The sequence below is a fragment of the Oryctolagus cuniculus genome, chromosome 20, assembly GCF_964237555.1.
Source record: "Oryctolagus cuniculus chromosome 20, mOryCun1.1, whole genome shotgun sequence".
Lineage (NCBI taxonomy): Eukaryota > Metazoa > Chordata > Mammalia > Lagomorpha > Leporidae > Oryctolagus > Oryctolagus cuniculus.
This window is the reverse complement of record NC_091451.1, coordinates 12,819,119-12,831,507: the sequence shown is the minus strand read 5'-3', so window position 1 is coordinate 12,831,507 and position 12,389 is coordinate 12,819,119. Positions and strand designations below refer to the sequence as shown.

At 37.3% G+C, this 12,389-nt stretch overlaps 1 protein-coding gene across 21 annotated transcripts in view; it reads right to left on the bottom strand.

Annotated features, from left to right (window-relative positions):
• GPHN (gephyrin) overlaps positions 1–12,389 on the bottom strand; it is a 566,685-nt gene that overhangs the window by 214,123 nt on the left and 340,173 nt on the right. For 20 of the 21 annotated variants that reach the window (XM_070065103.1, XM_070065105.1, XM_070065109.1 and 17 more), the window contains one exon: positions 275–409. The exons of the other annotated variant lie outside the window; for it this stretch is intronic. In XM_070065103.1, coding sequence (XP_069921204.1) covers positions 275–409 — 135 coding nt within the window. The remainder of the gene's footprint in view (positions 1–274; positions 410–12,389) is intronic. 21 annotated transcript variants of the gene reach the window in all.

Sequence of the window (12,389 nt, the reverse complement as noted above, 5' to 3'; positions counted from 1 at the left end):
TAACAAGTCTACATCAAAGAAACAGGAGTTATAGGAAGTGATATCCCTAGCTGTGATGTAGGAGTAGACATTTTCTATGAAACCTCTAGATTGTCCTACTCGTGGTCTAATGTGACAATTAGTGAAAAATGAGTGGTATCTACTTTATATTCCATTTTTTTTCATAGTATTATGTTGCATGCAATCCAACCTTGACAAGTACAGGAAAATATTGGTTAGTTTCCCCAGATTTCCACAGCAGAGCAGGTGTCAGGTGCCAATGAGCTGTACTTACTTTTGGTGTTGGGCAGGAAGCTGTAGAGAGGCGAGATGTGGCCTGAGCACGAGGTGATTCTGAAGGAGTAGTGCTGAGGGAGGCTGTGTCTCGTGGGAGCACCTGAACACCACGAGAAATGATGGAGTCTGGAATCTGAACAAGAGGAACAGCCATGGTATAACATTCTGAAAATGCCAACAACATGTAAATCAATACCCGTATCTAAGTTTTTTTTTGAGGGCCAGGGCATTCTTTGCTGCTCAGCTCTCAAATAGCTGGTGCAATTTTTACTTAGATTCAAATACATCCAACAATTTAGGATAGGACAGTTTCAGACAAAATATTTTTTTCCAGCAAGTAATACTTCACCAAACATTTTTTATATGAGAAGCAGGTTAGCATCGTGAATGGAAGTAGTGTTTTTCACTCATATATTGACTTTGCCATTTAATAGTTTAAATTCTTGAGTAAGTTATTTAATTTCTAATTATTTTCCATTTCCATTTCATTCATTTTCAACCTTCTTCATATTCTGTCACAAGCTGACCTTTATGGACAGTGTTAACAAGCTATTTTGTGTTCTCTGGCTTCGAGTAGGGTTCAGTCTGTTGAGAGGAACTTCAGGTCTAATATTTATTCCTCTGAGTCTTTCTCCACTAGGCCTTGTGTGTCTCAATTAAAGATCACAGTTCCTTCTTTCTTGCAGCTTTTTTTTTTCTGGATTCTAACAGTACTCTTTCCCTTCACCCCAAGATTTCTTGTTGTGTTCCCTAAATTCTGCACAAACCATTGTAAATACCATAGGCCCATATTAAATTTTTCTCAATTTGCTATTTAAGTATGATATGTGATTTCTGCTAGGATATGGATGAGTATTTTTTGACTTGCCATTTTCTTTATCTGAAAAATGAGGATAATGATAGTATCCACCTCACTGGATTACTACAAAGTAAGTAAGAGAATGTATGTAAATTATTTAGCATTTAGAAGTAGTAAACATTTAACATGTTATTATTCAATATTGATAATTAAAGAGCAATATCCTAAAATTACTCAAACATAGACAATAATTCAGGTTACTTTTTAATATTAACATTTACATCGAAACAAAGTCATTATTTTAGATCATGTATAACTTAGTTCATGATCTGGTCTACCACTACTGGTCATAACTCTTCTAAGAATGAGAAATTCAGTTTTATGCAAAAGACTTGAAACACATATGAAAAATAACAAACAGTTAACATTCAGCTAACAAATACCATAAACCATATAAAACGTAGGAAGAAACAGATAGACTGTGACAGGGAAGAAGTCTTGATGTTATGTGTCATTTTTTACATACAAAGAACATAAAACTATTTTCACAGAAGCTCTTTTATTTAGTTTCTACATCAACATTCCCAGTACTAATGGTAATGTCACGATGTCAGTCCTTGACATTTTGTTAGACTTATGAACAATAAAGACATAATTAGGAAGAAAAGATATGGAAATTTGGACAAGAAAAACAGTCAATTTGCTAGGACATTTGAGTACTGAATTGTATTAAATATTTTCAGAAATTAGGGCCGGCGCTGTGGTGTGGTGTGCTAAGCCTCCGCCTGCAGCACTGGAATCCCATATGGGTGGTGGTTCAATTCCCAGCTACTCCTCTTCAGATCCAGCTCTCCAGTATGGCCTGGGAAAGCCATGGAAGAGACCCGAGTGCTTGGGCCCCTGCACCTGTGTGGGAGACCTGGAAGAAGCTCCTGGCTTCAGACTGGCATGGCTCTGGCCATTGTGGCCATTTGGGTGGGGAGTGAACCAGTGGATGGAAGACCTTTCTATTTCTCCTTCTCTCTGTAACTCTACTTCTCAAATAAATAAATAAATAAAAACTTTTTCTAAAAAAGCATTAAAGGTAGATAGTTTATTTTAGAAGTTATTTCACGCCACCTTTGTCTAACAAAAAAGGTTATTTATTGTAAGAAGAAGAAAGCCAAATGATTCTATTATTCCTCACATGATGCCATGTTCTTCTCATTCATAGAAATGACCATAATTAAACAACATTTATATGTGAGATAATTTGATGAATGCCTATCTACAATTCTGTAAAGCATTGTCATGATGGAACCCTATTTTAGGGACTACTGCATGTACTATACCTAATGAAGCACCTGCAAAAATTAATATCTACATCTGTGATGTATATATAGAAACATCCAGACTTATATACATAAGGATGTGTGTATGCATACATACACACAATACATATCTCTCTGTATGTGTTTCCATATGAATGTAATTTTAAAAAGCAGTAGTATATGTGAGGGTGAAGACAGTTTGAACTTTGGAGGCATAAATTTTTGAGTTATTAGATACATGAACTATTAGAAATATAAGTCTAGAACTCGAGAAAAAGTTAGGAATTGGACATACAATTTGGGAATCATCAATGTGATGTCTAATTACCCAAGGAGAATATGTGAATGAAAAACAATGATGGTTGAACATTTTAAGTGAGGGGCTGGATTGTGGTGCAGTGGGTTGAGCTGCTGCTGTGACTGGTAATGTGAATCCCAGCTGCTCTGCTTCCTACCCGGCTTGCTGTTAATGAGCTTTGGAAAGCAGTGTAAGATGGCTGAAGTACTCAAGCCCCTGCCACCTATGAGGGAGGACAGGATGGATATTCCGGCTCCCAGCTGCAGCCCAGCCCAGACCTGGCTGCTGTGGCCATTTGGGGAGTGAACCAGTGGATGTAAGGTAAGATTCTCTCACTCTCTCTCTGCCTTTCAAATAAATAAAGAAATCCTCAAAAAGAGAAAATTCTAGGTGACATCTGTATTATGGGGTTAAAAGAATAAAAGCAACTGAAGAAGAAAAGATCTGTTAAAGAGGTGACTATATATTCTAGTTTTTCTTTCAACAATTTGGGATTATATATATTATCCTGGCTCATTTTTCTACCTTCTTCATCATCTATTTTTAAAGCTTTATTAATTCATTTATTTGATATTTGAAAGGCAGAATTAGAGAGAGAGAGGGAGAGAGAATCTTCCACTTACTGGTTTACTCCCCAAATAGTCACAATGGTTGGAGTTGGACCAAGCAGAAGGCAGGAGCCAGGAACTCCTACCAGGTCCCCACATGGGTGCAGGAGCCCAAGTACCTGGGCCATTTTCTGCTGCTTTCCCAGACACATAAGCAGGGAGCTGGGTGGGAAGTAGAGCAGCTGGGACTGGAAATATCTTTCATATGGGATGCATGTGTTTCAGGTGGCAGTTTAACCTGCTGGTCCCAAAGTTCCTACTTTCTTTTGATACCTTCAGGAAGTGGCTTTCTTCTCTTATTCTAATACGGCTGCTGGAGCTTCAGCTATCACCTCTGCATTCCAGCAGGAAGGAAGAAGGACTAAAGAGGAAGTGCTCCATTTCTTTACAGTTATTTCCTGAGGTGGTTTCCGTGGACATCCCTTGGTTAGGACTTAGCTACACTTAGCTTCAAGAGAGGCTTGGAAATGCAATCTTTTTTTTCTTTTAATTTATTTCAAAGGTAGAGTGAGAGATAGGGAGAGCCAGAGAAAGAGAAAGAGATCTATCATCCTCCGGTTCATAGGAAAACAAAAAGAACTTGTTAGAGAGATGGAAGTAATTAACAAAATCAAACAGAAATACCTCAATTGAAAAGTCCTGTAAGCAAAACCAAAAAATGCAATAGAAGGCATGGATAGCAGAACAGATAATAAAAGAATCAGTCAGCTCAAAGAGACAGGCTATTTGAAAATACAGTGTTGGAGGAGAAAAAAACCAATCAAAAGGAACAAGAAAAGGTTATAGGAAATTTGGGACAGCATGAAAAGAGCACATGTCCAGGTTACTGGGGCTCAAGAGGTATTTGAGAATGCTGTAGGGATAGAAAGCATATTGTAAAAGAAACTAACAGAAAACTTCCAACCTAGAGAAAGACACAACTAGAGAGGTATCAGCAGTCAAAGGTCAGCAGTCAGATTCCACCCAATGAACTATAGGCTCAGATGTAACATAATCAAGCTCTCAAAGGTTACAGGTAGTGAACATACTCAAATTCTAAGAGAAAAGAAGAAAATAAACCATACAGAGGCCCATTGCACACTTTTCCTTCAAAGACACACACAAACTGAAAGTGAAAGGATGCAACAAAATATTCCATGCAAATAGAATTCCCTAAAAAGCAGGAGTAGTCATAATTCCAGCAGAAAAAGTTACTGTTAAGTCAAAGGCAGTAAGAGAGACGAGGAAAGCCGTTATGTAATGATAAAAAGTTCATACCAACCAGAGAAGATAATTGTAAATATGCATGTACCTTATATTGAAGCACCCGAATACATAAAGCAAATAACAGACCTAAAGGGAAAGACAGACTAAAATACAATAAAAATAGTGAAATTTAACATCCCACTTTCAGAAATGGACAAATCACCCAGACAGAAAATCAACAAAGAAACACTTATCTGCACTGTAGATCAATTTGATCTACAGAACATTTTGTACAACAGCTACAGAATACATATTCTTCTCAGCAGCACATCCTACAGGATAGGCCACAAGGTAGGTCACCAAATAAGCCTCAACAGATTAAAAAAGACTAATCACATTATCTTTATTTTCTGAGTATAATGCAATAAAAACTAGAAATCAGTAACAAGGAAAACTAGGGCAAATATATAAATACATGGAAATTAAATAGCTTAAATCTTGGGGTGAGAATTTTGGTGCAGGGAGTTGAGTAGCCACTTGGGATGCCCTCATCCCATAACAGAGTATCTGGGGCCGAGTCCTGCCTCCATTTCCAATCCAGATTTCCTCTAACAGAATTCCTGGTTCCTGGCTTTGGTCTCTTATGTACATTTGGGGAGTGAATTAGTGGATGGAAGATCTCTCTTCCTCCTTCTCTACCTATTATTCTGCCTCTAATTAAATAAATAAATCTTTAAAACAAAACAAAACAGCTTAAACTCCTGAGCAAGTACTGGATCTAGGAAGAAATTTAAAAAATCTATTGAAACAAATGGAAATGGAAGCACAGGCATAAAGTAAAAGTACTAAGAGGGAATTTTATAGCAATCAGTCCCTACAAAAAAAAAAAAAAAAAAAAAAAGAAGCCAGAAAGATCTCAAGTAAGCAACTCATCACTAGGCTACAAGGGACTACAAAACAGAACAACTGTGTCTGAAATCAGTAGAAAAAAGAAATAATAAAACTTAGAGCACAAATAAATGATACAGAGACAACAACAGCAACAACAACAAATATCAATGAAACAAAAAGGAGGCTCTTTCAAAATATACATGATCTGGACAATCCCTTAGGTAGACCAAGAATAAAGAATATTTAAATGCAAAAAATTAGGGGCTGGTGGCATGGTGCAATAGGTTAATCCTCCACTGTGGCACGGGCATCCCATATTGGCACTGGCTCTAGTCCCGGCTGCTCCTCTTCCAATTCAGCTCTCTGCTGTGGCTGGAAAAGCAGTAGAAGATGGCCCAAGTTCTTGGGCCCCTGCACCCATGGGGGAGACCCGGAAGAAGTACCTGGCTCCTGGCTTTGGATTGACGCAGCTCTGGCCATTGTGGCCACCTGGGGAGTCAACCAGCGGACAGAAGACCTTTCTCTCTGTCTCTACCTCTATCTTTGTCTGTAACTCTATCTCTTAAATAAACAAATAAAATCTTTAAAAAAAATACATAAAATCAGGGTTAAAAGGGAAACATTGGCTGGCGCTGCGGCTCACTAGGCTAATCCTCTGCCTGTGGCGCCAGCACCCTGGGTTCTAGTCCCAGTCGGGGCGCCAGATCCTGTCCAGGTTGCCCCTCTTCCAGGCCAGCTCTCTGCTGTGGCCTGGGAGTGCAGTGGAGGATGCTCTCTGCTCTGGCCTGGAAAAGCAGTAAAAGATAGCCCAAGTCCTTGGGCCCCTGCACCCACGTGGGAGACCCGAAAGAAGCTCCTGGCTCCTGGCTTCCTATCAGCTCAGCTAAAGCCATTGCAGCCATCTGGGGAGTGAACCAGCAGATGGACACATAGTTTCAGAGACATCCTAGATTCATCTGATAATTCATTCTTGCAGTTAACCAATGTTTACCTTTTCTTTTCCTTTTCCTTTTCCTTTTTCTTTTTGACAGGCAGAGTTAGACCATGAGAGAGACAGAGAGAAAGGTCTTCCTTCCGTTGTTTCACCCCCCAAATGGCCGCTACGGCTGGCATGCTGTGCCGATCCGAAGGCAGGAGCCGGGTGCTTCCTCTTGGTCTCCCATGTGGGTGCAGGGCCCAAGCACTTGGGCCATCCTCCACTGCACTCCCTGGCCACAGGAGAGAGCTGGACTGGAAGAAGAGCAACCGGGACAGAATCCGGTGCCCCGACCGGGACTAGGAACCAGGGTGCAGGCGCCGCAGGTGGAGGATTAGCCTAGCGAGCCGTGGCGCCAGCCCAATGTTTACCTTTTCTGAATTTAACACTCTTTTCTTCAATTTTTCAACTCTGATTTTCAAATAAATAAAATAAATAAAAATCTTTAATAAAAAAATTCTGATTATTTTAAAATTTACTGTGATGAATGATTTATAAATGTTGTCTATATTCCTTCTGAACCATTTTTATTCTTTTTATTTGTTGAACTCTTTATTTAGTGGAGTATTAAGCCTTTGATTATTAGGTAAATTAAAAATATGCTATCTCAAAAATTATAAATAATAGGAAAATGAAGGAATGAAGAAAGGAAGGAAGAGAGAGAAAAGGGAAGGAAGTATTATTATATTCTTAGTATTCTATCTATGAACTACATTGAATCTGTTCTCTTTATAGTAATATCACATTAAAATGAGAAATGAGCTGTAGTAATTATCATGTTTTTGCTGAGACCCAGAGCACTTAATGTATTAACAAATCCCAAGGTAGGGGGGAAAAAACAAACACAGCATCACAATGAAAAGATTATGCACCATGATCAAGTAAGATTCTTTCCAGGGCTGCAAGGATGGTTTACGTATATGCAAATAACATATATGCAAATCAGCAAATATACCACATCAATGAAGGACAAATATCACATGATCATCTCAAAAGATGCAGAACAGACATCAGATAAACTTCAACATCACTTCATGTTTTTATTCTGAACAAATGAGGTATAGAAGCAGTGTAACTCAATGTAATAAAGGACATACATAATACGTTACCAGCTAGCATAATACTGTAGGAAAGATGAAATAATGTAGGAAAGATAAAAGCTTTCTCTCTAAGATCTGGGACAAGATAAGGATGCCACTTTCCCCATTTTTATTCAACTTAGTACTGATATTCTTAGCCTGAGCAATTATGCAAGAGAAATTAATGAAGGACTTTCAAATCATAAAGAAGGAAGTCAAATAGTCATTGTTTACACATGACATGATACTATACATAGAAAACCCAAAGATGCTACTAAAAAGTTTTAGTACTAATACATTCAGCAAAATTACAGGGTATAAAGTTAACATGCAAAAACCAATAGTGTTACAGAATAAATATCAAATTATTGGGGGGCTGGCACTGTGGTGTAGTAGGCTAAGCCTCCGTGTGCAGTGCCAGCATCTCATATGGGTACCTGTTGGTATCCCAGCTGCTCCTTTTCTGGTATTCCAGCTCTCTGCTTATGGTCTGAGAAGCAGTGGAAGATGGCAAGTGCTCAGCCCCCTGCATCTGTGTGAGAGATCGGAAGAAGCTCCCGGCTTCAGGTCGGCCCAGCTCTTGCCATTGTGGCCATTTAGGGAATGAGCCAGTGGATTGAAGACCTTTCTTTCTGTCTCTCCCTCTCTCTGTAACTCTACCTCTCAAATAAATAAATAATGAAATTATCTGCAAAATAAACCAAGAATGTAATTCTAGTTCCAACTGTTCCCAAAAACAATTCTAGGAAAAATATTTAATCAAAAATGAGAAATTTATCTACAATGTTAACTATAAATCATTGATGAAAGAAATCAGAAACAAAGATATGGAAAAACATCCCATTTCATGGATTGGAAGAATCAATGTGTTTAAAATGTGCACACTATCCAAAGCTATTTACAGATTTAATGCAATCCCTATCATAGTACAAATGCCATTTTTAACAAAACTCAAAAACACGATTAAAATTTGTATGGAACCTCAAAAGACCCTCAATAGTAATAGCAATGTGGAGCAAAAGGAGTTTGACTTTAAAATATATCAGAAACATACAGTAATTAAAATAGTATGGTACTGGTATACAGTCCAACAGAACATAATAGAAACCCTAGAAGTAAACCCTTGCATCTATAGCTACTGATATATATTCCAACAGAATATAATAAAAACCCTAGAAATAAATCCATGCATCTCCAGTTATCTGATCTTCAACAGAGGTGCTAAGAACACACATTGGAAAAGTACAGTCTTTTCAATAAATGGTGCTGGGAAAACTGGATATCCACATGTAGAAGAATGAAAATAAACCCCTATCTTTTCATATACCAAAGTCAATTCAAAGTTGAATAAATAAATATACATAAAACTTGAAACTGAAATTACCGAAGAAAACATAGGGGAAATGCTTTAAGATATTGGAATGGGCAAGGATGTTTTTGGATCAGATCTGAAAAGCACAGAGACAAAATTTGATTTCATCAAACTTAGGAGTTTCTGCACAGCAAAGGAAACTATCAACAGAGTGAAAAGATGACCTACAAAATCAGAGAAATTTTTTGCAAGGGGCTAATATCCAGAGTACATAAAGAATTCAAACAACCAATGTCAAAAAACCTAACAATCCAATTAAAAATGGGCAGCAGTTCTAGACAGACATTTTTCATAGGAAGTCATACAAATGTCCAACGGGTATGTGAATAAGTGCTCATCATCCCTATCAGGGAAATGCAAATCAAAACCACAATAAGATATCATCTCACTCCACTTAGGTTGGCCATGATAAAGAAAAAGAACTAATGCTGGTGAGGATGTAGAGAAAAGGGATCCTTGCACGCTGTTGTTGAGCATACAAATTAGGACCACCAATGTGGAAAACAGTACGGAGGTTCTTCAAAAAACTAAAAATACAATAATCATGATTCAGCAATGCTACTACTGTGTATATAAACCAAGGAAAATGAAATCAGTCTGTTGAAGTGACATCTGCATTCCCATGTTTATTGCAGCACTATCTGTTTTCATAAACAGCCAAGAAATGGATACAACCTAAGTACCCATTCACTGATGAATAGATAAAGAAAATGCAGTAGCTATATACAATAGAATAATAATCAGTCCCAAAAAGGATGAATTCATGTTCATTCACAACAATATAGATGGAGTCGGAGGTTATTATGTTAAATATATTAAGCTAAAAACAGAAAGACAAGTATCATATCACACACATGTGGAATCTAGAAGAAGTGACCTTAAAGGTTACGAATACAAAGAAAGAAGTTCTGGGGTTCTATTGCACAGTAGGATAACTATAAATAATGTTATTGTACTGTATATTTCTCTGTTTTTTTTTTTTTTTTTTTTTTTTGACAGGCAGAGTGGACAGTGAGAGAGAGAGACAGAGAGAGAAAGGTCTTCCTTTGCCGTTGGTTCACCCTCCAATGGCCACCGTGGCCAGCGCGCTGCGGCCGGCGCACCCCGCTGATACGATGGCAGGAGCCAGGTACTTATCCTGGTCTCCCATGGGGTGCAGGGCCCAAGTACTTGGGCCATCCTCCACTGTACTCCCTGGCCACAGCAGAGAGCTGGCCTGGAAGAGGGGCAACCGGGACAGAATCCGGCACCCCAACCGGGACTAGAACCTGGTGTGCCGGCGCGCAAGGCGGAGGATTAGCCTAGTGAGCCGCAGCGCCGGTGTTCCTCTATGGAAACTAGATGATAGGACTTTTGTATGTTGCCACCATAAATATTAAGTGTTTTGGAAGTTAGCTATATTTAGCTTGATTAGACATTATACAATATATACATGTGTCAAAACATCACGATATCCCATAAGAATGCATAATTTTTATGTGCCTATTAAATTATTTAAATTAAAAAACAAAAAATAAATAAATCAACGTAATATAGCACATTAATAGGATAATGGGCATAAAAAGTCCACATGATCATCTCAAAAGATGCAGAGCCAACATTCGGAAAAACAGAATGTCTTTCACAATAAAAACACTCAGAAACTAAGCATAGACGGCAACATTCTCAACTTGACAAATGCTACATAAAAACCCATTGCTAACAATGTACTTAATGATGAATGACTGAAAGCTTCTCCCCTAAGATCAGTAAGAATGTCTTCTCTCTCCACTGCTATTCAACACCGTACTGAAATTTCTAGCTTGGGCAATTACAAGAGTAAAAGAAATGAAAGGAATCCAAACTGGAAAGGAAAGAGTAAAAATATCTCTAGTCATAGATGACATGATCATGAGGGCACTTTAAAAAGTTCATGGAAAATTGGAATTAAAAGATGTTTGTTTTGGTACAAAATTTTTTGAAATTCACACATTGGTTTTTCAAGATGCTATTTTCCATGAACTTGTTGATGACCTTGTGTGTGTGTTTGTGTAAAATCCTAAAGAATCCATGAAAGAACTATTAGAGTTAATAAACAAATTCAGCAAAATTATGAGATACACGAGGAACACTCCAAAATCACTTGTATTTCTATGCGCCAACATTGAAATTTTTAAAAAAGTTAAAACAGCGCCATTTAAAATAACACCAAAGAGAATAAAATATTCAGAATTAATTTAACCAAGGTACAAAATATGTACATCAAAAATTATAAAACCTTTCTGGAAGAAATTAAAAGACATAAAAATAGAAAGGCATCTGTGTTAATGGCTTGTAAAATTTGATACTGTAAGATGGCAATATTGGTCCAAAGTTACCTACAGATTCAGCGTAACCTCTATCAAATTCCGATGATATTTTTTGTGGAAATAGAAAAATCCATCTTAAAGGACACTACATAGTCAAAACAACTTTGAAAAAGACATTTAGAAGTCTCAAACTTCCTGATATCAAAACTTGCTTCAAAACTGCATAACCAAAATAGTATGGTACTGACATAAGGATGGACATAGATCAATAGAACAGAACTGAAATTCTAGAGATAAGCACTCATATGTTTATTGGTAATTGATTTTAGATAAGGGTTCCCAAACAATTAATAGGAGAAAATGGTCTTTTCAATAAATTGTGATAGAACAACTAGAAAGTTACAGTCTTATCTGACATCATACAAAAAATTAACTCAATGCTAATCAAGGACATAAGGGTAAAATAACACAATTATAAGAAAAAAAATTCTTGGATTTGGTAAAGGATTCTAAAGATACTAAAAGTACAAGCAACAAGAAAAAATCATATAAGTTTAACTTCATCAAAATTAAAAACCTGTGAATCAAAGAACATTATCAAGATTGTGAAAAGGCAAGTTATGGAATGGGAGGAAATATTTGCAGTCTTTCTGATAAAGGTCTAGTATCCAGAATATATAAAGAACTCTTGCAACTCAACAATATTACTCTTACATGTATAACCAAGAGAACTGAAAACAAGTGTTCAAATATCTGTTCATGGGGTGGGTACTGGCCAAGTGGTTGAGACACTAGTTAATATGCCCAAATCCCATATCAAAGTGTTTGGTTTGATTCCCAGCTCTGGTTTCCAATTCCAGCTTCCTGAAAATGCAGAACCTTGGAGGCAGCAGAAGTTTAAGCAGAATTGTAGTGACTTAACTCAGCACAAATGAGAAGGAGAAATGTCAAATCACTTCCAAAAGTAACCTTTCTACTTTTAGAGAACTATTTAGTATTCTTATTATCTTAGGCAACTCATAGCATGGATAAAATAATTTGTCTCAGTTGACCTCAAATCCTCTGTAGATATGCAATGCAATTTCAACTGTGAATTATTAAACAACAGAATCTTTCTCATTAAGGGAGATTGTAGCAAAAATGCATACTTCCCGAGGAATTGTGCTGATTTTTTTTCTCATTACAGTGCTTTTCTATCAAAATGCTGGTTTGGCTGACTTTTTTTTTTTTTTAAAGATTTATTCATTTGAAGGTCAGAGTTAGAGAGGGACACACACACACAAATTTATAATAATAAAAGTCTCCCG